At 37.5% G+C, this 22,316-nt stretch overlaps 1 protein-coding gene across 3 annotated transcripts in view; it reads left to right on the top strand.

Annotated features, from left to right (window-relative positions):
* TMC5 (transmembrane channel like 5) overlaps positions 1 to 19,101 on the top strand; it is a 134,358-nt gene extending 115,257 nt beyond the window's left edge. For all 3 annotated transcript variants that reach the window (XM_031942686.1, XM_031942680.1, XM_031942689.1), the window contains 5 exons: positions 8,887 to 8,937; positions 9,020 to 9,088; positions 10,481 to 10,546; positions 13,659 to 13,701; positions 18,740 to 19,101. In XM_031942686.1, the coding sequence (XP_031798546.1) occupies positions 8,887 to 8,937; positions 9,020 to 9,088; positions 10,481 to 10,546; positions 13,659 to 13,701; positions 18,740 to 18,834 (324 nt within the window). In that variant the 3' untranslated portion in view covers positions 18,835 to 19,101. The remainder of the gene's footprint in view (positions 1 to 8,886; positions 8,938 to 9,019; positions 9,089 to 10,480; positions 10,547 to 13,658; positions 13,702 to 18,739) is intronic.
* Positions 19,102 to 22,316: the final 3,215 nt, after the last annotated feature.

The raw sequence follows: 22,316 nt of genomic DNA, 5'->3' as shown, positions 1-22,316 counted from the left end.
AATCATTTTTCTCACAGATAACTCCAAAATGCTATGTAAATATAAAATATAAGGGATGAGTATTACTTATACTGCCTAAATAGAGTTAATTTCTGGAAACATGAGTGAAGATTTTTCTGAGAATATTACATTGAGTGAATACTCAATTCAGTGTGGAACATTCAAAGTGGAACAATAATGATGAAGTGAGGGAATAGTTAGTGCTGACTCAGCCTTAAGGTGTCTAAGAGTATCTTCATTCATAAGCAGATTCACCACAATGAGCAACTGAATCTTAATGAATGAATTTGCTTAATTAATTTCCACAAGCATTTGTTGAGACTACTGTGTGTCTATCCTAGGCACTAGACATACAAAGACAAAAGCCCAAAGAGAAGTTTCCCTCTGAAAACTTGCATTCAACTGGACAGAAAAAAACGTATGCAACAAATTAGATCTGAAAGATTCATGGTCAGCTAGGTGGCACAATGGATAAAGTACCAGGCCCAGAGTCAGAATGATTCATCTTCCTGAGTTTAAATCTGACCTCAGAGAGATTAAGTGATTTACCTAAGATCATACTTAGTAGTAAGTAGAAATTTTAGGATTTGAACCCAGACCTTCTGGCTCCAAATCCATCAGTCTTTCCCTGAGATCATATCCTTATGCTTTCCTGTCCTTCTGTTCCCACTGAAAACCACACTCTATTGGTAGCAGACTTCCATTCATCTTAGATCTCTTACATTTTTTCTGTCTTCTAATACTCATGAAAACCTAGTTATCTCCCAAGGATGCCACACCCCCTGGTTATGTTCTGCAGGATGTAGTATTGCTTTTCTTATTACTCCCCTTGCATGCACAGAAGTGTACATACTGATCCACAGGGAAGAGTCAACTTATTCCTTATTCCCCTTCCATATTCTTCACCAGCTGCTATCAATCAGCAGTAGTATTTACTAGGGTAAGCTACCTGTCTGTGATCCTTATTGCCACAATATAATAACACCCAGATCAAAAGAGCTGAGTTCAAATTTAGGCTCTTTATATCTATTTATACCTATGAGATATCGGGGAAACCACCCAATTTCTTTGAGTCTTGACTTCTTTATTTATAAAAATTACTAAATTGAACTGGATGATTAAAAAAATTTATTGCCCCTTTCAATTCTAAAACACTATATATATACTATATATATATATATATATATATATATATATATATATATATATGTGTACATATGCAATATAATAGGCTACCTGTAGTATATTCTCAGACACTTACTAGCTGTGTGACCCTAGACAAATCATTTAACCCTGTTAGCCTAAATTTCCTTATCTGTAAAATGAAATGGAGAATGAACTGGAATGGAAAATCACTCTGATATCTTTGTCAAGAAAACCTAAATGAGGTCATGACAAATTAGACAAAACTGAAACAACTGAATTACAAATGAGAGAAAGTAGTAGGAGGAAACACTCTGACTTCTGTTTATCAACTCATTCAACTCCTATGAGCTTTACTTTTGCTCTGTATCTGCTACTCACAAGATGAGCCACCCACATACTTTATATCTCCCCATCATCAATTTGTGTCAACTATGTGATCTTAATCTCTTTCAGAGAGAGTTCTATCTCCTTATCATAAGCTCCTCTTCTGATGAGGGAAATCTGAAACTGAAGGGGAGACCCTGAAACTCTCTGAAAACGCCTTCAAGGACCTGCCTCTGTGAAACCCACCCCAAGGAACCAAAATAAAGTAGTTTATCTTGGTGGGACTAGTGGAAGTAATCTCATTTAGTTGGACATCTAGATTTCTATTGACCCTTATTGTTGTCTCAAAACCATCTCATCTAGGCCTGGGGGCAGTGACAGCATTGAGGGAATCTTATTTGTTTGAAATTTCTGTCTCAGATTTCCTTATAAAAACTGCAACTTGGGGCTCAGTTATTGCAGAGGATCTAATATGCCATGCCAAGGAAACTCTCTCTCTTCCTGGCATAGCAGCAAACTCTGCCCGCTGAAATAATATTCTCTTTCAGCCTTACCCTCTCTTAACTCTCTTACCTAAGACTTTATACCACTCTATTGGGATTCTCTACTAGAAACTTTACTTCTCTGTCAGACCTTGCCACTAAAGAATTCAGTCTTTCTATTCATGCATCGCAAAGGCTGAATTCCCAAATGCAAATAATAAACCTCTTTTTGTCAGTCTAACTTTTCAGATTTGTAAATTCCTTTACTAAGGACCTCTGTGCCGCCAGAAGGGGATTCCCATAGCTCACTACTTTGCATGAATCCTAAGGGGATTTAGGAGAGCCAGACCTCTTCATTTGGTTCCCTGAATCTCGAATCTGGCACTAACCTCATCATCTAACTCCCTGACCACCAGGAACTCTAATCTCATCATTTTGGTTCCCTGAATCTAATCTCATCACTTCCATCTCTCCTGTTGCCTCACTCCTAAATTTATTCTTCACCCTCTGCATGACTGCTAATCCTTCCATAGCTCTGTTCTCCTAATCTATCCCCTCTGTTCTAGCCTTACTTTTCCCTCTTTATCGTGTTGACCTCATCATTTAGCAGTTCAACTATATAGGTTCCTCTCCTTGCTTCTTTGAAGCAGCTAGGTGGCAGTGCTAGATACTGTGCTGGACTTAGGAAGACCTTGTTCAAATCCAGCTTCAGACACTTGGTAGTTGTGTGACCCTGGACCCTTAATCTCCATCTGCCTCCTTCTATTGTAAAATAGGGAGCATAGTGGGATCTGCCTCCCAGGGTTGTTATGAAGATGAAATGAGATAATATTTATAAAGTACTTAGTGCAGTGCCTGGCACAGAATAGGATGGGTGGGTTAAAGTTCTGACAATGGAGGTAGACTGCTTGAAGTTCCTGTTCCACATCAGTAGACATTTAATAAACATATATTCTTTCCCCTCTGTTTTTCACCACTCATTCCCTACCAATCTTCAATACTACGTCATCTCCACTATTTGCCTTTTCTCCTTCCACTACCATACTTTTGAACACTTCAGGAAGAAGGCATGGCACCAATACCAATTTGGGTCCACTACAAACCATGATATCTAATTTCAGCTGGACCCTTGGTATTATGTGATAGGCCTAATTTTTCTTTTTGATTGGCTTCAAATTTCACTCTTCTAAATGGCTCTTCCTAAGATTCTACCCTTTCCTTACAACCTCTTCATATTCCTCTGTTTTATCAGTTGACTCAGCCTCCCACTTTCCTGAGACAATGGAGTCCATCATCTTGAGCTTACTCATTTGTATTCCTCAAAATCCCTATCCATCCTCACTTACTTTTTCTGTTTTCTATAGACTCCAAAGGGCACGTGGCCCTTCTTGTCAAAACTAATGCCCCTCTACTTGTATTCTTGATCACATCTTAGAGGGTGATTCTAGGAACCTACCCTAAGTGATCATTCCCTTTTTTATTTTCAGTTATTCCTTTTTATTTGTTTTATATAAATACAACACATTCAAGTTCTTGTTCTCAATCTTACTCCCTCCCCCACAGGATTCTGAAGAAAATTATCTCTCTTGCTTTTTCTACTTCCTCACCATTCAATTATTTCTCAATCCATAATAACTCGGCTTCTGACAGTATTGTTCCACTAGAATAGTTCTCGTTAAGGTAATCAATGATCTCTTAATTGCTAAGTACAATAACTTTTTTCTTGATCCTCATCTTTGATTTTTCTGAAACTTTTTGATTACTGACCATTTCTCTTCCTGGACTTGTTCACATGCCTTGGTTTCCCTGACTCCTTTCTCTCCTATCTCTCATATGTGAACCCTCTTTTTCACCCTCAATCAGTCAATCCATAATCATGTCTGTTCTGTATCAGGAACTCTGCTACCCTCTGGGAACACAAAGACAAACTTGAAACTCTCAGGTTTCAAGAGGCTTTCTTTCTTTCTTTCTTTCTTTTTAAGGATTTTAATGACTTTTTTCTTTTTTTTTTTTTTTTTAATTATAACTTTTTATTGACAGAACCCATGCCTGGGTAATTTTTTACAACATTATCCCTTGCACTCTTCTGTTCAGACTTTTCCCCTCCCTCCCTCCACCCCCTTCCCCAGATGGCAAGCAGTCCTATACATGTTAAATATGTCACAGTATATCCTAGATACAATATATGTGTGTAGAGCTAACAGTTCTCTTGTTGCACAGGGAGAATTGGATTCAGAAGCTAAAAATAACCCAGGAAGAAAAACAAAATAAAGAGAATCTAATTTCTTTAAAAAAAAAAAAGGGGGGGGCAGAAAATGTAGTTAAGATGGGGGGAGGGAGGGAAGATAGTTAGGGGCTAGGTTGTTTAAAAGCCAAACATAAGAGTTTGTATTTGATCTTAGAGGTTGGATAAGGTAACTGCAGTTTATTGAGTGGTGTGGAGGAGGAAAGAGTGCATTTCTCTTGTAGTCACTATGATGGGCAGCTATGTTTGGTATAGTGTTAGGGCCAAGCACTGGCTCTAGAATCAGAGGATTGTGGTTTAAGGACCTTTAGAGAAATTGCTTTGCCAGCTATGTGGAGAATGAATTTCAATGAGGAGTGGCTTGATTCAAAGAAACCACCTGGAAGACTACTGCAAAAATCTCTGGGCAAAATGATGGGAGACTGTTTCCTTTTTTTTTTTCTATCAATATCATCTAACTTGATGTGTTGCATGTAGTAGGCAGGAAATCGCTGTTTGTTGAATTGGGATGTATGAAAAGGCAATGGTATTATCATTTGATTCTGTTGAAGATCCTTTCCTATCTTATAAAGCTGCTTCTATAATAATCCTTTAATGTTATATTGAAATGAATATAAAAGCAAAGAATATCCCCCCAAATGATGTCATCTATCAGCATTTAAAGACAGATAAAGCTGTGTTGCACAAGATATTCTTGGATACTTATAATTAAAAAAAAAAAAAAAAAAAACTGAGGCAAATGGAGGTTAAGATTTGTCCAGGCTATATTTAAAAGCCAAACATAGAGTTTGTATTTGATCTTAAGAGATTAGATGAAACCACTGAAGTTTATGAGTAGAATGGAGGAAAGAGAATGACTCAATCAGACCTGTTTAGTAAAAGCACTTGGACAACTGTGTAAAAGATGGATTGAAATGGGAAATGACTTGATCCAAGGAAACCAATTAGAAAACTATTGCAAGAATCTTTGAGTGAGATCATATGATCTAAATCTCAGCTCTGTCACATTTGAGTGAGATCATATGATCTAAGTCTCAGCTCTGTCACATAATAGCTCCGTGTCTTTGGGCAGGACACTTAATTTCCTAAAGCATTAGTATAGGATCTAGAATTCAACAACCTGGGGAACTCTAAGATTCTCCCTCCCCCCCAACCAGGGAGCAAGCTTACTGTACTGAAGAAAGAGTCAGGGAGCTCCATTATGATTATATAAATGGTTTAATAATCATAATGGGCGACTTACACAGAGGCTTTCTGGGGTGGCTGCCAGACAAGTCACTGAATCTCCAATTGATTCTCACTTTGCAATCTGGAGCAGTGGACAGACTATTCAATAGATTCCTGCAAAGATCCCTGAAATGTACCATGCTACTTACAGAAATCAAACAAAAGGAGGAAGAACTGCAAAACATCATGACATATGTCATTGTGGTTAGCATTATGCTTAGCAAGCAATTTTAATTTGGGGACTGGCTCCCAGGACTCTGGGTTTACACCAGTGCTATCAGATGAGTGCTTGGATATCCAAGGTAATATTCACTGAACACAGTGAAGATTGTATCGGGTCACAGTGTCCTTGTTTAGTCTTGCTATAGTTTATACTGATTATCATATCCTGATTTCAACTCAATAGGTACCTTAAAGGCTATGTTCTGGTCAGTTTGAGTAAGTTCCCAGACGCACGCAAAGTTATTTGCCAGGCACAGTGTCCTTGTAATAGTTTTCATTCTTGCTTAGAATGATTTTCACCTCAATAATATGGCTTCTATAAATCAGGATCCCAGTAAGATAACTTCTGAAGTTCATTCTAGCTCTAACTTTGGGATCCTTACTTGTGAAGCAGAAGCAATAAGAGCTACTTCCCTATTTCTCAGCCTTGTGAGGAAAAACTTGTATAATGCTCTGTATAAAAAGGAGATAACTGATGAGAGCAGCACCAGATGCATTGATGAAAGTATCATTGTCCAAAAAGGACTTTTGCAAGGAAATGCATTTATCTTGAAAATGACTTGTGACTACTCTGGAGCCATTGTCCTAGCCCCTAGATTACAAAAATGAAATTAATGTTGCTGGCAACACTTCATTTGCTTTTTGTAGATAACTGTACTTTGTTCAACAATTTTGTCACAGATCTTTAAAAAAAAGTCTAATATAAAGCTGAAAATTCCAGAGGATTCAAGTCAAGTCATGAAGCGTTTAATAAGTACTTACTGTGTACCAGACATTTACTGAGCACTGAGCATACAAATATAAACTAAAAGACAATTCCTGCACTCAAGGAGCTTATATTCTAATGGAAGAAGACAATACATAAAAAGAAGCTGAAAAGGGGATGGAATAGTGGAGAAAATCCAGAAAATCAGGAGTAGATTCTGGAAAGAAATGAGGATGTGGCTGGCCTGGTATTTTCCTTAAAAGATAAGTTCAAGGAGGAACCAGACAATCAGAGGAAAAACTCTCAGGGGAGGAATGTAAGTCTAATAAGAGATGTCCAAAAGTAGAGTAAACTTCCAAGATGAGGAGGCTTCTTTAACATGCTAGAAGAAATCCCAAGAAAAGTCTCACTAAATAAAACACAGTGGATTTGAAACAAAAATGGACTGCAAAATATACTGCGTGTGTATTATTAAGTATGCTTGTGAAACCTGGACAGCATACCAGCATCATGCCAGGAAACTGAATCATTTCCATATGAATTGTCTTAGGAAGAGTCTAAAGATCTGAGATGTCTTCTTAAACACTACAACAGAAAATGCAACTTCATTAGGCTGGCCACATTGTTTGAATGCCAGACATATACTTGCCAAAAAGTCTTATTTTATGGAGAACTCATACAGGACAAGTACTCATAAGATGCTCAGAAAAAAAGTGATAAAGGACTCATTCTCTCAAAGTGTCTCTTAAGAACTTTAGAATTGATAGTGATGAGGTTCGGAGCAGTTATAGTGGCAAAAGAAGTTTATTGGCACTGGGAGGTCAGCTTTTGCTAGGAGGCTGACTTCCTTGGTGGCAAGGTCCCGACAGAGAAGTAAAGGTGTAGCAGAGGAGTCCTGGCAGAGAGAAATAAAATTCCTGGCAGAGAAATCCCACTGAGAGTTAAAGAGGGACGTGGTCCTGTTAGGGAAAGAGGTGAGAGAGATAAAGAAGGATTAATGCTGAAAAGAGAATGCCTTCCCAGCGGGCAGAGGGTCCTAGCAGCTGCGCAAACTACTTTAGACCTTCTGCAATGAAGTTACCCTTTTTTATAATTTGAAACTTTATCTAGGATCTGGGTGCAGTTTGTGTTGAAATCAAAGGGAAATCTTCACAAATTGAATAGAAATTTCAATTGAATGAGGTTACTGCCCCCAGGCCTAGATTTCCAGTAGAATGAGACAGCTTACTGGGAGTGGTTGAACCAATTTCTAGCTCAATAGTGGTTCATAGAAATCTAGATCTCCAACTGGGGCTGAGTAGGAGTGGTCCTGGATTCAATTAGTCTCACCAAGATAACAGAATAAAACCGCTTTTATCTTGATTCTCTGGGACAGGTCTCTCTCAGGGGAGAGCTTCTCCCAAGGTTCAAGGAGTTCTCAAGTGTTTACCCCATGGCTCACTCCAAAATCAGAGACAGATAGTTTCAGGGTTCCCTACATCAGTAGTATGACATGGGAAACACTAGCACAAGACTGCCCAGTATGGTGTGCCCTTATCAGATAAGCTGCTGTACTCTTTGAGCAAAGCAGAATTGAAGTAGCTCAGAAAAAAACACAAGATACAAAAAGTTAGAAAAGCCACCCCAAATGTTCATAGGGACTATTTGTGTCCAACTTACGGCAAAACATTCCGAGCTCCTACCTTGCCCTTAAAACTATCAGTAACACTATGTATTGAGGAAGTGGCTAAAACCAATACTGAGTACTTTGTATGCCTGCCACCATAGCATATCCTGTAAAAGAATGAAATGATCCCATAGTGTGGCTGGGACAGGAAGGCATCCTCCAGTTATATTCCTTCCCTGTCTGGGCCAGGAAAGTCCCAGCTGACAAGAGATAAAAAGCAGTGAATGAAAATTAACTTTCATATATTTTAAGCATATTGTAGTTATTTTGAATGAGACTTTCCTTTCTATTATTTCCTCTTGGATTTTGTTATTTACTATATAGAAATGCTATTGATTTTTGTGGGGATTTTTTTATACGATGATACTACTGAGTCAATTGTCTAGTTGTTTTAGTTTTTTTTTTTTTTTTTTTTTTTTTTGTAGATTCTTTAAAAATTTTAAGCAAACCTTATTTCATCCTCAAATCTAATTTGTCTCCTTTTTGCCTATTTATGTCTTAACATGTCTATTATTATCATTAGAAGATATGTCCATACCGTCTTCATTCTTTGTAAAGATAGGGAACTATAGCTATAGAATGTTGCCTAGAGTTGACAAACTGGGTTGATGTGTTGCTTAATTTAGGTGAACTACTTTTTCATTCCTCTCTTTCTTTATTCTTTCTTTGAAGGATGGCTCCCTGGATGAAAGAGAAGAAGGGATATGATATTAAAAAATAAAAAAAGATATGAGTAAAATGATTTTTTTTAAAAAATGAAGGACTTAAAATCATGGTTAGCATTATTTCTGTGAAATAAGTCAGAATGAGGTTAAAAACTAATTTAATTTGGTCATGGGTTTTGACATGACTTTTCGATTGTTTGCAGGAGTCTAGGAGCAGTATGGATATGTCAAGAAGAAGCATAAATTCTCTCAGGGTAAGATATTTGTTTCAACTCCCAGAGGAAGGTTCCAGGCTATATGATTTGAGATCTAACACGAATATTCTTATATCTGTAGAGAGAATCTGGGACAGGCCTGGAAGGGTCATCAGCAGATCTGACAAATAGAAGCAGAATTTCTCTTAGGGTAAGTCATGTACCTACCTCTTCTTAAAAGAGGGGCTGGAGGACACCAGGAAGTACAATAGATAGAATGACTGTCTAGGAATCACGAAGCCCTGAGTTCAGATCTGGCCTCAGATACTTAGTAGCTGTGTGATCCTGAACAAGTTTGCCTTGGTTTCCTCATTTGTAAAATGAGGATAATAATAACTTCTAACCTTGAAAGGGTTGTTTGTGAAGATCAAATGAGACAATGATTCTAAGTTCTTAGCACAAGACCTATACATAGTAAGTGCTACATAAATGTTAGCTATTATTCATAATTATTATTTTTATAAGAGATCAGTGTATCTAAAGAGAACTCATAAATTTCTGCAGGGCTTGGGAAAAGCCCACACGCTCAAAGAGAATGCTGTTTTCCAGCATTATACTCTAAAAAATTAAGTATTCATGTCCAAGAGGTTAGTTCTTTTTTTAATTATGTTTTTATTCTGAATTTAACAAACATCAAATAAAATGAACATTTCAATTTCCATTTGTGCATATGTGTATGCATATACACACACAATATATATATACACACACAAACACACACATACAAAGAATAAGATGATTGCACATGAAGCTATAGGACTAAGCAATGAGTGAAAGTTGCAAAAATGAAAATCTGGGTGTGCTGTAGAAAGAAACTTACTATTTATCAAAGCTATCCCAAAGTACAATGAATTTCTTTGGGATGTAGGAAAGCAAGAAGGGAGAGAAGAAAATAAGGAAGGAAGAAGAAGGGAGGAAAGGAGGAAGGAGAGAAGGAAGGGAAGGAAGAAGGGAGGGAGGAAGGAACTAAGGAAAGAAGGAAGGGAAGAAGATAGAGGAGAACAGAGGAAGGAAGAAAGAAGAAAGAATGAAGGAAAGAAGGGTGGAATTAAAAAGGAGTATGGGGTAAGGAAGGAGGAAGGAAGGGAAAGAGGAAAGAAGGGAAGGAAGGAAACAAAGAAGGAAGGAAGAAATGGTTTTTAAGGATACTATGTGTTAGGCACTGCTATTATGATCTACATTTTGCAGTTCAAGAAATGGAGGCAGATGGAGATTAAGTGATTTCTACAGGGTCATAACAGCTATTGTCTGAAGCTGGATTTGAACTCAGGTCTTCCTGCTTTCAGTGCTCTATACACTGGGCAAATGAATTCCCCCATACTTGTGTTAAAATCCAAGGTTGGATAACTATTTTAAAATGTTGTCAGGGCAATCCTAGATTGGATAGCCTCTGGGATTCCTTTCTATTTACAGGTTTTATATATAAACCCTCTTGCTCTGTTATAAAAAAAAAAAAAAGTGCTGGGTATTGAATTAGAATACAGAAGATAAAGATAACAGGTTAGTTTCTCCAGTTAAAATGTGACTTTATTTCTCCCTGCAGAGAGATCCAGGGATAGATGTTGATTGGCTGGAAGATGCTCCAGACAGAAGCCAGGTTTCTGCTACGGTAAGATGGTTTCCCAAAGTCACAGAGCAAGTCAGCAGTGCAGCTGGTTCTTGGGTGGGTGGCAGAAGGGTTTCTTTATTACTAACAGGAATTTTCTCATTTCTGTGGCACTCTAGAATGACTGGACAGTGTTACCAAAAAGAAGCAACAGTTCTCCTAGAGTAAAATACTTAACTAAAACCATAGTAGAGTTCAAAGGCTGGGTCAGCTTGAAAACCCAGCTATATTCACTCCTGATTCATTCTTGATGAGGTTTATGGTGTGGGGTTTGGCACCAAAGGTTGGGGTTTGGTCATGTGAAGAATTTCTTAGGTAAAATGTAGCTTTATTCAAAGGAAGAGATTACAGACAAAATGAAGGGATATAATGGACATCAGGATTGGAAAATATGAAATAGAGTTGGGAGAGTATATGAAAGACAAGTTCCTCTGGAATTCCCAGTTACCCAGTAGAAAGCGAGTATAAAGGGAGCACCCCATGACAACCTTGGCTGGCAGGCTGAATCCTGAAAGGGACTCAGCACCCTAAAAGAGTTAGTTAGCTGTAAGGAGGAGAAGTGGGGTTGGGAAAGATACCACGTGGCGTGGGAGAAGGGGAAGGACACCACGAGGCAGAGTGCCATGGCAAACTGACCCAAAGGAAGGCAGCAACCATGGGATGGCCCATAAGTAGGTTTTATGGGGAAAATTTAACCTCAGGGACATGACTGGATTCCTGACAAGACATGGCAAGGTGAGACTGCTCAAGACTTCTATATAGGGTGGGTTTCAAGAATTTGACATAACTTGGGTTTTTGACTGGTCAACCTCCCCAGAGGGTGGGACTATTGAACTAAACTGATCTCTTATCAGTGCCTTCTCCCTGCCTGCCTCAGGGATGGATTCTTTAATTTCTCTCTGTCAAAAACACTATTCAGGACCTCATCACTGATCCATCATTCAGAGAAGTGTGGTACAGGTTTGGATATAATCAACCTGTTATGGGGTCTTATGACAAAAATAGATTACTTAAGTATGTGGGTCTGGCAGAGGAAAAGGAAGCTGAAGCAGTTGGGGAGACAGTGAGTTCATTTTTGTGACATTCCAGGGCTGGAAAGATGGAAATTTTACCCTGTATTGTAGGGGATGGGGGGGGGGGGGGGGGGGGGAGGAAATACTGATTTACAGTAAAAATTCATTTATTTAGATCCAATGAATTCAGAATTTGTGAATATTTTGGGAAGTGTGAAGATGACTTATATTCAGCTACTGTCCAAGCAATAAGAGCTTGATATGTAAGCTGATAGAGTAAAAAAAAATTGCTGTGGAATTGAGAGAGGTAGAAAGTTAGGAGTATTTAACTTATACTTGAGTATATGTGGTCCAAACGCTCTAGAAAAACTCTCTGTATTAATCCACACACAGAGATATACATATTCAGGTGCTAATTAGAAATCATTCTTAATCTCTTTCTTAGTGAGATATGATATACCAGTCTTTGTTCCACTCCCTTTCAGCTGAGACTATTAAAATTCTGAGAGACTAAGTATCTGGGTAAATTAAAATCATTTTTGTTTTGTTTTGTTTTACTATATTTAGAAAGAAATCAATAAAAACAGGCTAATTGTCCCCTTGGTAGCCAAAGAAACAATCTCTTGAATCTTCCATATTTATAGTCTTTGAAAAAGCACTACATATAAGAGTGAAAAACAACTGTGGTCAACAAGAGAATGAATATTTTAATGGGAGAAGCCTATATATTAAAATGAGAGTCTTGGGGTGCTTGACTTGGATCACTCAAATCTTGACCTAAGGAGACATCAATTTCCATATCATCTGTCTCACAAAAGGGAAAATGAACACTTTCCAGACTTGTCAGAGTAAAAACAATGAACAGGAATGAACCTATTAGCTTAACAGAATTTCTTTTACTGTTTGGTTAGATCTTGACCTGGGTAAATCTTTGAGATTTCCACACATATTGATTTCTGGATGAGGAAATAGAAAAGGAGAAAAACCTTTGTTCCTTATTTAATAATTAGTTATTAAATAACAGAGGGAAATATTTATTTTTCACATGCCTCTGTTCAGAAGGTTAGGAAGGCTGGGGCGGGGGGGAACCCTTTACACAGAGTCAGAGGTTGGGTATGTCAAGGGGAAATTCCCATAAGTCTTAGGAAACTTCTAGAGTAGCAGATTCATTCAGTCACACATTCACCATCAGAAACATTCTGAACAGGGGAAGAGGAGGTATCCTGGGTGGCAAGAAGTGATACCAAAGTTTTATCTATGATTGAGGAGGACAGACTGGGGACCAGGCCATGTCACCAAATTCTGCCAACTATGCCAAATATTAGATTAATACTAAATCCAAATGAAAGGTCAGGAAATATCAAGATTTAATCATTGAAGCAGATACTTTTTTTAATCCTCTTTTATTAAAAAAATGACTAAACATTCAGCTGTGACATCCATTGACAAATATGGCTCTCCAGATCCTTACACATGGAGACAAATCCAGGTCAGTAACAGACCACACAGGAATAGAAAGTCAAAAGAGCTCAAGGAAAAGTGAATCTCAGGATATTTAACCCCATTTTGGATTTTCATAACTAAAGGCTATAAATGCCCTTTAAGTCATTAATACTAAGGGGTCAGTTAGTGACTTTTAGATATTAAGGCCTGAACATTTAAGCAACATTCAAATTATTTAAGCAACATTCAAAGATTACACAGTCTGTGGCCCACTTTCTAGACCTTGCCTTTAATTTGATTGCTGTCAATTAGGTTTTCTCAGTGTCAGATTGTAATTTGAGGTTCATTTAGGCCCACTGGGGCTCTGTCAGATATCTGAAAAATGGTAATAGTAATATTTATACTAAATAATTATATATAGTTTATATAGTATAGTTTATACTAACTCACAAAGCTATTATTTAATTATGAGCTGTTACTTTTAAGGCTGTTGAATTTTCTTTTCAGTGTAATAGGAACTAATGAACTAAGACATTTGTGATAATATTTTCTTCTTACTGTGTCTTTCCTGATTTTGGAGGGGTAGAGGGTGAAGGTTTGGGCAGTGGGGCCCCAAATCTGATAATCTTATGATATCTTGTTTTTTATTCACTTTTCAGAATCAGAATTCTGTGTTTATGGAAGAAAATTACTTCAACCATGGTGAGTAACTGAATTATCAGTCTGTCATAAACAAGGGACTACTAGATACTTCCAAGGTCAGTTATAAATTAGATATGACTCTAAGGTCACTTGCACAAAGGAAAGTCACATGATCTTGCTAGGTTTCAGTTTCCCAAGGAGAGGGTTAGACTAGATGATTTCTGAAGTCCCTTAGGGAAATAAGATGGCACAGTGGGTAGACTCCCAGGCCTGGAGTCAGGAAGAGTCATCTTCATAATCCATCCTCAGATATTTACTGGTTGTGTGACTCTTGACAAGTCCCTAAACTCTGCCTAATTTCCTCATTTGTAAAATGAACTAGAGAAGGAAATGGCAAATCTCTCTAGTTTCTCTGCCAAGAAAACCCAAAATGGGGACTGAAAGGAATGAACAACCAGCTCTAAATCTTGTTTCCTTTGGCTCATTTCTTTGGGACCATATCACATATGAATTTCAAATGACCTAAGTGTTGGTTCTGGAAGCCAAAAAAAGGAGCTTTTTTTTCACGGGTAGAAAAAGCCCAATGAATAGTGCAAATCTAGATGGTCAATTCTTTGGTTTCAGTATAGGGTTGATGACTTTGTCTAGACTTTTTCATCAGCCTTTTATATCTTAGTGCTTATTTTTATGAATGATGTGAGTAATATTTTCACTAAATATCTATCAAATTGGCAAAGATGATAAAAAAAATTGGAAATAGAACTGAGAGAATTATGGGGAAATAGACCAATATACTGTGAATTGATCTAGTTTTTCTGGAAAATAATTTGTAATTGTGGACTGTTAATAATCTTTGGTCCTAGCTCTTCTACTACTGGGCAAAAGCCCCAAGGAGATCAGTGACTGAAGGATAGGGATAGGGAAGGTAACTGAACTTAAGATTTCAATGAAAAAAGTGATGAGGTGCGATAATTGAAGGGTAAGAGATCCCCTCTGATGGATGTTGCAGATTCCTTGAGAAAGAATTCGCAAACCTGAAGTCTGTGTGGCAAAGGGGGATTTATTTTCACTAAGAAGACACCTTGGGGCAGCTAGGTGACACAGTGGATAGAGCACCAGGCCTGAAGTCAGGAGGATCTGAGTTCAAATCTAGTCTCAAACACTTAATACTTCCTAGCTGTGTGATCTTGGGCAAGTCACTTAACCCCAATTGCTTCAGCAAAAAAAGAAGAAGAAGAAAAAGAAAACGGCTTTCTTAGTGGGCAGGGGCCTGTTTGGGAATTAACAAAGATGCATTTACACTGAGAAGAAAAATATCTTCATCAGTGGGTTAAATCCATAAAGGCAAATAGCTCCTGATTAGGAATTTGGCAAAGGTGGGTTAACACTGAGAAGAAAATATCCTTATCATAAGGAAGTAGCAAGTAAAGAAACTTTTTCTACTAATGGAGGTCACTATCTTCTCTGCAATTTTAAGCAGGGCTTCTGAAACTTTTTCTACTTGCGAACCCTTTTTTCCTGAGAAATTTTTACACAACCCTAGGTATGTAGGTATATTAAATTGGTATACAAATCAATTATCTACTGGTAATAAATTAAAATTTCATGATCCCCAAATTCAGTTACAAAACCCTGTAGGGGTTACAATCCACAATTTAAAAAGTTTTGATCTAACTTACTTGCTGTGTGACCTTAAGCAAGTTACTCTGTTTACTTCTCTGAGTATGTTACTTCATCCTATAAAATGGGAGGGGAGGGAGAGAGAGGGAATTCCTATTACTACCTATCTCACAACATTGTGAAATAAAGGCTGCTTAACCTATAAAGTACTAAGTACATGTCAATATTTGTAATAATAATAATAATAATAATCAATAGAAAGAGAAGTTTTATGAATTCAAGGTAACTGGCAATGCTAGAAGTAAATTCTTTTTAGTTAATACTGGAAACAAGATATTCCTGACTTCAAAACTAGCTCTCTATCTACTATGTGGGGTCACCTCAACAACAACCAAAAAACCAATATATACAGCTGGTTGTTGTTGTTTGTCCTTCATTCTTAAAGAGGACCATGATGTCAGAGAGAAGATGCCGTGACATGAAAGTGAATTGGATTTAAGTGGGAGAAGGCTGTACAGAGTCACCAGCCTCTCTTTCTGGATCAAGTGGCAAGATAATAGATCTGGGCCACAGGAGATGGCCCCCATATATCTAGTAGTCCTGAAATAAGGGGAAGAAAGGGGCATCTTTAATTGAGATAATAAGGGTTGCCAACATGTGATCATGGGTCATCCATATCTGAGTGAAAGTACCACAAATAGTAATATGAAATAAATATATGAAATGGATTTGGAAGACCATAATTGTAAAAGAAAATTATAAAAAAATAGAATAATAGAGATTTGGTTCATGGCATAAAGACATTATTTCAGAGATATCCATAACAGGTAAAGGAGATTTACTATTTTATTATGTGAATAGCACACAGGCTCAAATAAAAATAACTAAGCAGGCCAGAATCATAAATGGATGAGCAACTTGCCAGGAGGCCAGGACTTTTAAATTCTTTGGGCAGCAGAGGCAAGATATAGAGAGTAAGGGGAGGAACATGGGAGGAATTGGAGAGAGGTTTGGGGGGTGGGGTGGGAATCAAGGAAGAACCAAGTGTAGCTGACCAGGTCCCAGAATTGTCTACAGATATGCTAATCAAGACAGTCTCAAAAAGGATGATCAGATTGAGTTTCAGCCTCAAATCTTTGAGACAATGAAGTCTGAATGAGCTGATTAAGAGTTAAAGCCTCATGTCCTTGAGACAATGGAGGCTGAATGAACTGATTAAAAGTTTCAGCTTCATGTCATTGAGACAATGGAGGCTGAATAAGGTGTTTAAAAGCTTTAGTCTCACATCATTAAGACCATGGAGGCTGAAGAACATGTGATGTGGTGGGATAGCAATACCTGGTTCAAAATAAATGTGACAAATTCACGATGGCCATTCTCTTTGGCAAAGAGTAGATTTGTTTAAGAGAGAGGGTTACAGACAAAATGAAAGGATACAAGGGATGCCAGGAATGGTAAATATGAAATATAGTTGGGAAAGTATATAGTTAAAAAAAGGAAAAAACACAAGTCCCCCCCCAGGGGAACTCACAGTTATCCAGGAGAAAGGAAATACTTCAAGAGGTGGGAGTAAGCCATTGTCTGACAGGTAAGACTGACCAGTTAGCTAGAGTAAGGAGAATGGTGCCATTAGAAGTGATGCAATATGATTTTGTGGTCCCCTAACTTTAGGGGGGGCTTCTGTTCTAACAATAAGTCAATAATCCTAAATCTTCTGGCTTTAGACTTCCCAGACTCTGAATCTAAGAACAACAATCTGTCTGATTCTGAATAGACCACTCCTCAATTCATTGCTGACTGTCAGATAGCTTCTGATCTCAGGATAATCCTACAACTCCTGATATAATAGTGATAATCTTTTCAGTAATTACCAAATTCCAGAGACCACTCCTGAGCCATAGAATTAGCATGTCAATCACAGAAAGCTGGATAAATGTGTCTCCTTGCTTCTGTTTTTTTACTGAATTCTCTTAGAATTCAGCCCACTTGCAGTAGCATTACAACTACATCTCCTTGGCTAAGGAGATGGGTCCAAGCCTGTAAATTCTTTTGAGACACCTTGTGACACACCAGTATATATCCCCAAAGTTTTGGGGTCCCTTTTTCCAATCTCAACGGAAGAAAGGCACTATGAGGAAGAGAAAGAGAGTACCTCATAGTGGGCTTAGTCCTGAAGAGACCTTAGCAAAGATTTTCATCACAAGCAGATGTTTTATAGGGAAAATTTACCTTTGGGGGTTTTCCTCAGTGAGACCAGTGAAGTAAAGGCTCCAGGAATTCAGAGGGATGGATAAGGAGCCCAACTAAAGTATGCTAATCAATATCTCAAAAGTTTGAGGTTAGGGGATTGACAATGGGTTTTGCTAAAGAATTTCTTCCCAGATAATATGGGAGTTATCTATAATAGAATTATCTAATAATAACTTCTTCCTGACAGAGGAAAAGATAAGTCGTATCACATGGATATACAACAAAAAAACTTACTTTCAGAATGAAAAAAAGAGAGGGCTCATATGGGGAGGAAGCCTGGTCATGAGGCATTCAGCAATCCTGAGCAAGAAAACAAACCTCATTCTAGGGTATTTTACCCTTAATGATCTAAGTCACCAAAAATCTTAAAGGGAAAGGACATTGGCTTTTCTTTACAAAGCTATAGATCCCTAGTGTGGAGCCTAACTGAGAATAAGTACCTCAGGAGGAGGAGTGTAATTGTTAAGAACTCTGGAGCAGCTTGTGGGCTAGACCAAGGCTTGCTAAAACACTTCATCCAATTGTACTCTCCCAAATCTATTTCATATTTCTACTCCACATTACCTCTTCTGGTACTTTTATTACCAGTCACAATGACATTCCTAGGATTGTTCAAAAAGAGGGGCTTTCTTATGGTCAGCATGGCCTTTTGACAGAAAAGTGATTATTACATTCCTGTCATGTACATACAAACAAATGTTCATAAAAGCACTTTTTGAGGTAGGAAAAAAAAAATCTCATCATTTAGGAATTAACTGAACAAATTATGCTTATTAATGTAATGGAATTTTATTTTACCACAAGAAATAAAAATGAACAATTTAGAGAAACAGAAAGACTAATATAAAGTGATACGAGTAAAAAAATAAAACACTAAGATAATTACAGAAATATAAACAATAGCATTAAAAAACAGTTGAAATTTGATCAATTGGAATGAACAAATTTGATTCTGGATAATGAAAGACAAGGCATATTTCCACTCACTCTAGCAATGAATCACTTCTGGCAACAACCACTAGAAATGGAATCCCATCACCATGTCAGACATTGTCTTAGCATTTGTTGGCTTTCCTTAAGTATTTTTCTTTATTACCAGGGAAAGATTCAAATAGTGAGAAAGAAGAGGGAAGCAATTTTGGAAAAACAAGTGTGGTACAAAAGCACAAGGTAATATTAAAACTTTGAAAAAGAAATAAAAAAGTAATGATATTTTTGTTAAACCCAGGTTCAAGAGAACACACTGCAATAACGGATGAAGATCCTTCTGAAGCCCTAAGACTTGCCATGATGGCTAGACGACAATCAGAAATGGAGAGATGAGGGAAGTATAAAAATGTTTACAATTCACACCTTCAACTTCCCACCAGAAGGATATTAAACACTTACTGGAAGTATACATTTTGGAAAATTGGGACTGTCAGGAATGCAAATACCAAAGTAAAATTGGAAAGTTCTATGCAATTTCTTTTGACTCTGTCCACTCTGAATTGAGCCAAAGCATGTTTTAGTTGTCTAATAAAGGTGATTGTCATGTTTAAAATTATACTTTGGAGCAAGAAATGATTAAAAAAAAAAACTTGAAAATTATTATCTGGAAACTGTCAACTTGAATTTTTTTTCAATAGTTATAACTTTTTATTGATAGAACCCATGCCTGGGTAATTTTTTACAACATTATCCCTTGCACTCACTTCTGTTCTGATTTTTCCCCTCCCTCCCTCCACCCCCTCCTTCAGATGGCAAACAGTCCTATATATGTTAAATAATACATTTATATTTTCAAAGAGCCTTATAATTATTTCTTGTTTACTAAAGACATCATAATGCAAAGGGAAGAGAAAAGGCAAAAACATTAGTATCCAAACATCATTAAAATTTTATTGTTTGAGGTCCAGAAAGACAAATATAAGAGGAAAGGAAGCTTTTTTATAAAATGTAAGTTATAAGAGATTTGATCAAAACTGCCAAAGTTAATTAAGTGGTATTTCTTAAGCAGCCAAATAGAAATTCTAATGATATGGGGGTTAAGGTGGAGAAGTTCTGTCAAGAGGACAATCTTAAACATGAATTTCAGTGATTAAAATCGAAGTTTATTTATCATGCCACCTTAAAAAAATGATTGTGTCAAGTTGTCTACATTTTAAAGGTATAATTTATTATGACTGACAGGCATAATAAAATAGATGATTTGTCTCATTCATTCACCAAAGTAGCGAATGTTTGGATAGTAGAAGAAAGATAGAACTGCTTATCTATATCCCTAAAATTAAAAAAAGAAATTGTCAAGGAGAAAAGCATCACTGGAACAGGATAGCATATATATATATGTGTGTGTGTGTGTATGTGTGTATGTATATGTATAAATGTACATATACATATACATGATATTTAGTCACTGGTATCAAAAGTATAAGTTTTCAGTAATAGGAGAAGGAAAAGGAAAGGTGGAAAAAGAAAGGACATATATTGAATATGTCGCAGTATATCCTAGATACAATATATGTGTGCAGAACTGAACAGTTCTCTTGTTGCACAGGAAAAATTGGATTCAGAAGGTAAAAATAATCCAGGAAGAAAAACATAAATGCAAACAGTTTACATTCATTTCCCAGTGTTCTTTCTTTGGGTGTAGCTGATTCTGTCCATCATTGATCAATTGAAACTGAGTTAGATCTTCTCTTTGTCAAAGAAATCCACTTCCATCAGAATACATCCTCATACAGTATTGTTATTGAAGTATATAATGATCTCTTGGTTCTGCTCATTTCACTCAGCATCAGTTCATGTAAGTCTCTCCAGGCCTTTCTGAAATCATCCTGCTGGTCATTTCTTACAGAACAATAATATTCCATAATATTCATATACCACAATTTATTCAGCCATTCTCCAACTGATGGGCATCCATTCATTTTCCAACTTCTAGCCACTACAAACAGGGCTGCCACATTTTGGCACATACAGGTCCCTTTCCCTTCTTTAGTATCTCCTTGGGGTATAAGCCCAGTAGTAACACTGCTGGATCAAAGGGTTTGCACAGTTTGATAACTTTTGAGCATAGTTCCAGATTGCTCTCCAGAATGTCAACCTGAATTTAAATGAAAAAAAGTCAATATAACAAAATGGAAGTTTTTAATTGGGGCAAGTGAGTTGAAACTCAAGGTACTACATAGCAAATGCTGGGGTAGACCAGAAGGACTGGGAACAGGATTAAATAGGGTACTGATGTGGCTGATGTAGCACTGGATGATGTGCTTTAGAAAATGCACCAAATGTTGGAGTTTGTTCATGTAAAGAATTCATCTTTGGTAAAAGGTAGTTGTTTGTTTTTTTTTTGGTTTTTTTTTTAAGAATTATCAGGAATGGTAAATATGAAATAGAAGGAGGAAAGCATATAGTTAGCAAGAAAGGAATCTTAATAATTAATGATGGAAAGGGCAAGTTCCCTAGTGGAAGCCATAATTAACCAAGAGAAAGGAAATACCCCAAGAGGTTGGGACCGGACCTTAGCTGGCAGGCTGAATCCTAAAAGGGATTTAGTACGCTAAAAGAGCTAGTTATAATGAGGAGAGAGACGCCATAAGGCATGGTGGGGAGATCGGAGAGACTCCTCAAGGCAGGATGCCATGGTGGACTGACCCAAGGGGTTCAGCAAAGCCATGGACAGATGTTTTAGGGGAAATTTAACCTCGGATATGACTGGGCTTTCTGACAGGCCATAGCTGGGCTGCCCATAACCTCCACAGAAAGTGGGCCTCCGGCCTTTGCCATAACCTGGATTTCTAACTGGGACAACCTCCACAGGGAGTGGGACCGTGAAGCTAAACTGATCTCTCAGAGAGCAGATGTTCCTTGCCTACCTCAGGAAATAATTCCATCAGTGTTCCACTTTCTCTCTGCCAACTGCATCCAAACATCCCGAGCCTCATCAGTACTAAGGCAGAGAGAATGACTGGGCTGCAGGTGGGATGGGTTAGCCATCTCAAGGTTTCATTGGATGAGTTTTATTGCATAACAAGCAAAAGTCCCTAAAGAAACTTGGGAACCTAGGAAGAGGAGTATTAGGTAGAACAGTCAGAGGCTTGAGTGATGTCTAGTCAGCCCCAGACAATTTACTGGCCAATGTATTGAATAATAGCTCTGGTGCAGTCGGTTCTCAGTCAGATGTATTTGTCAGAACTCCAGCTGTCAGTTATTGGTCCTTAGAAGAACCAACTCTTCTTTCTTTTGGGAAATTAATTTTCTGCTCCTATTCCCACTCCTAACACACACACACAAACATATAATCAAGTCTCCTGTGGTCTAGCCACTGGGGAGACTACAGAAAAAAGTCTGGGTCTTCATGGAATTTATAGTCTAAAAGGGGAAAGAACACAGTGTGTCTATAGACAATATGTAACAGATACAAAGGAAGCTTCTGGGAGAAGCCACCAGCTTCTGGAAAAGTAGGAAGGAATCTGAAGAAGCTCTGCAGAAGATGCACCAGTCTCACTTGGAAGTGGACTCACCTTTCCCTCAGAGGGAAAATTATTTCTTTCCAAGGTGCTCAGAAAGAAATGCAATATCTTCTCCATGCCCATTTAATTAAGATGAAGTCCAAACAATTCAAGGATATTACAAAGGTCAGCAAATTGGAAAGGTGGCTCAGATTTACAGAAAATGTTATCTACATTAATTATATACAACTGTTCAAGTGGCATTCATTTCAACAAGGTGATTTATGGTATAAGGCTGTTTTTTTTATTACCAGGGAAAGATTCAAATAGTGAGGAAGAAGAGGAAAACAGTTTTGGAAAAACAAGTGG

This window comes from Sarcophilus harrisii, chromosome 1, assembly GCF_902635505.1.
Source record: "Sarcophilus harrisii chromosome 1, mSarHar1.11, whole genome shotgun sequence".
Lineage (NCBI taxonomy): Eukaryota > Metazoa > Chordata > Mammalia > Dasyuromorphia > Dasyuridae > Sarcophilus > Sarcophilus harrisii.
Note: the sequence above shows the minus strand (reverse complement) of the source record. Positions and strands in the feature narration are given on the sequence as shown.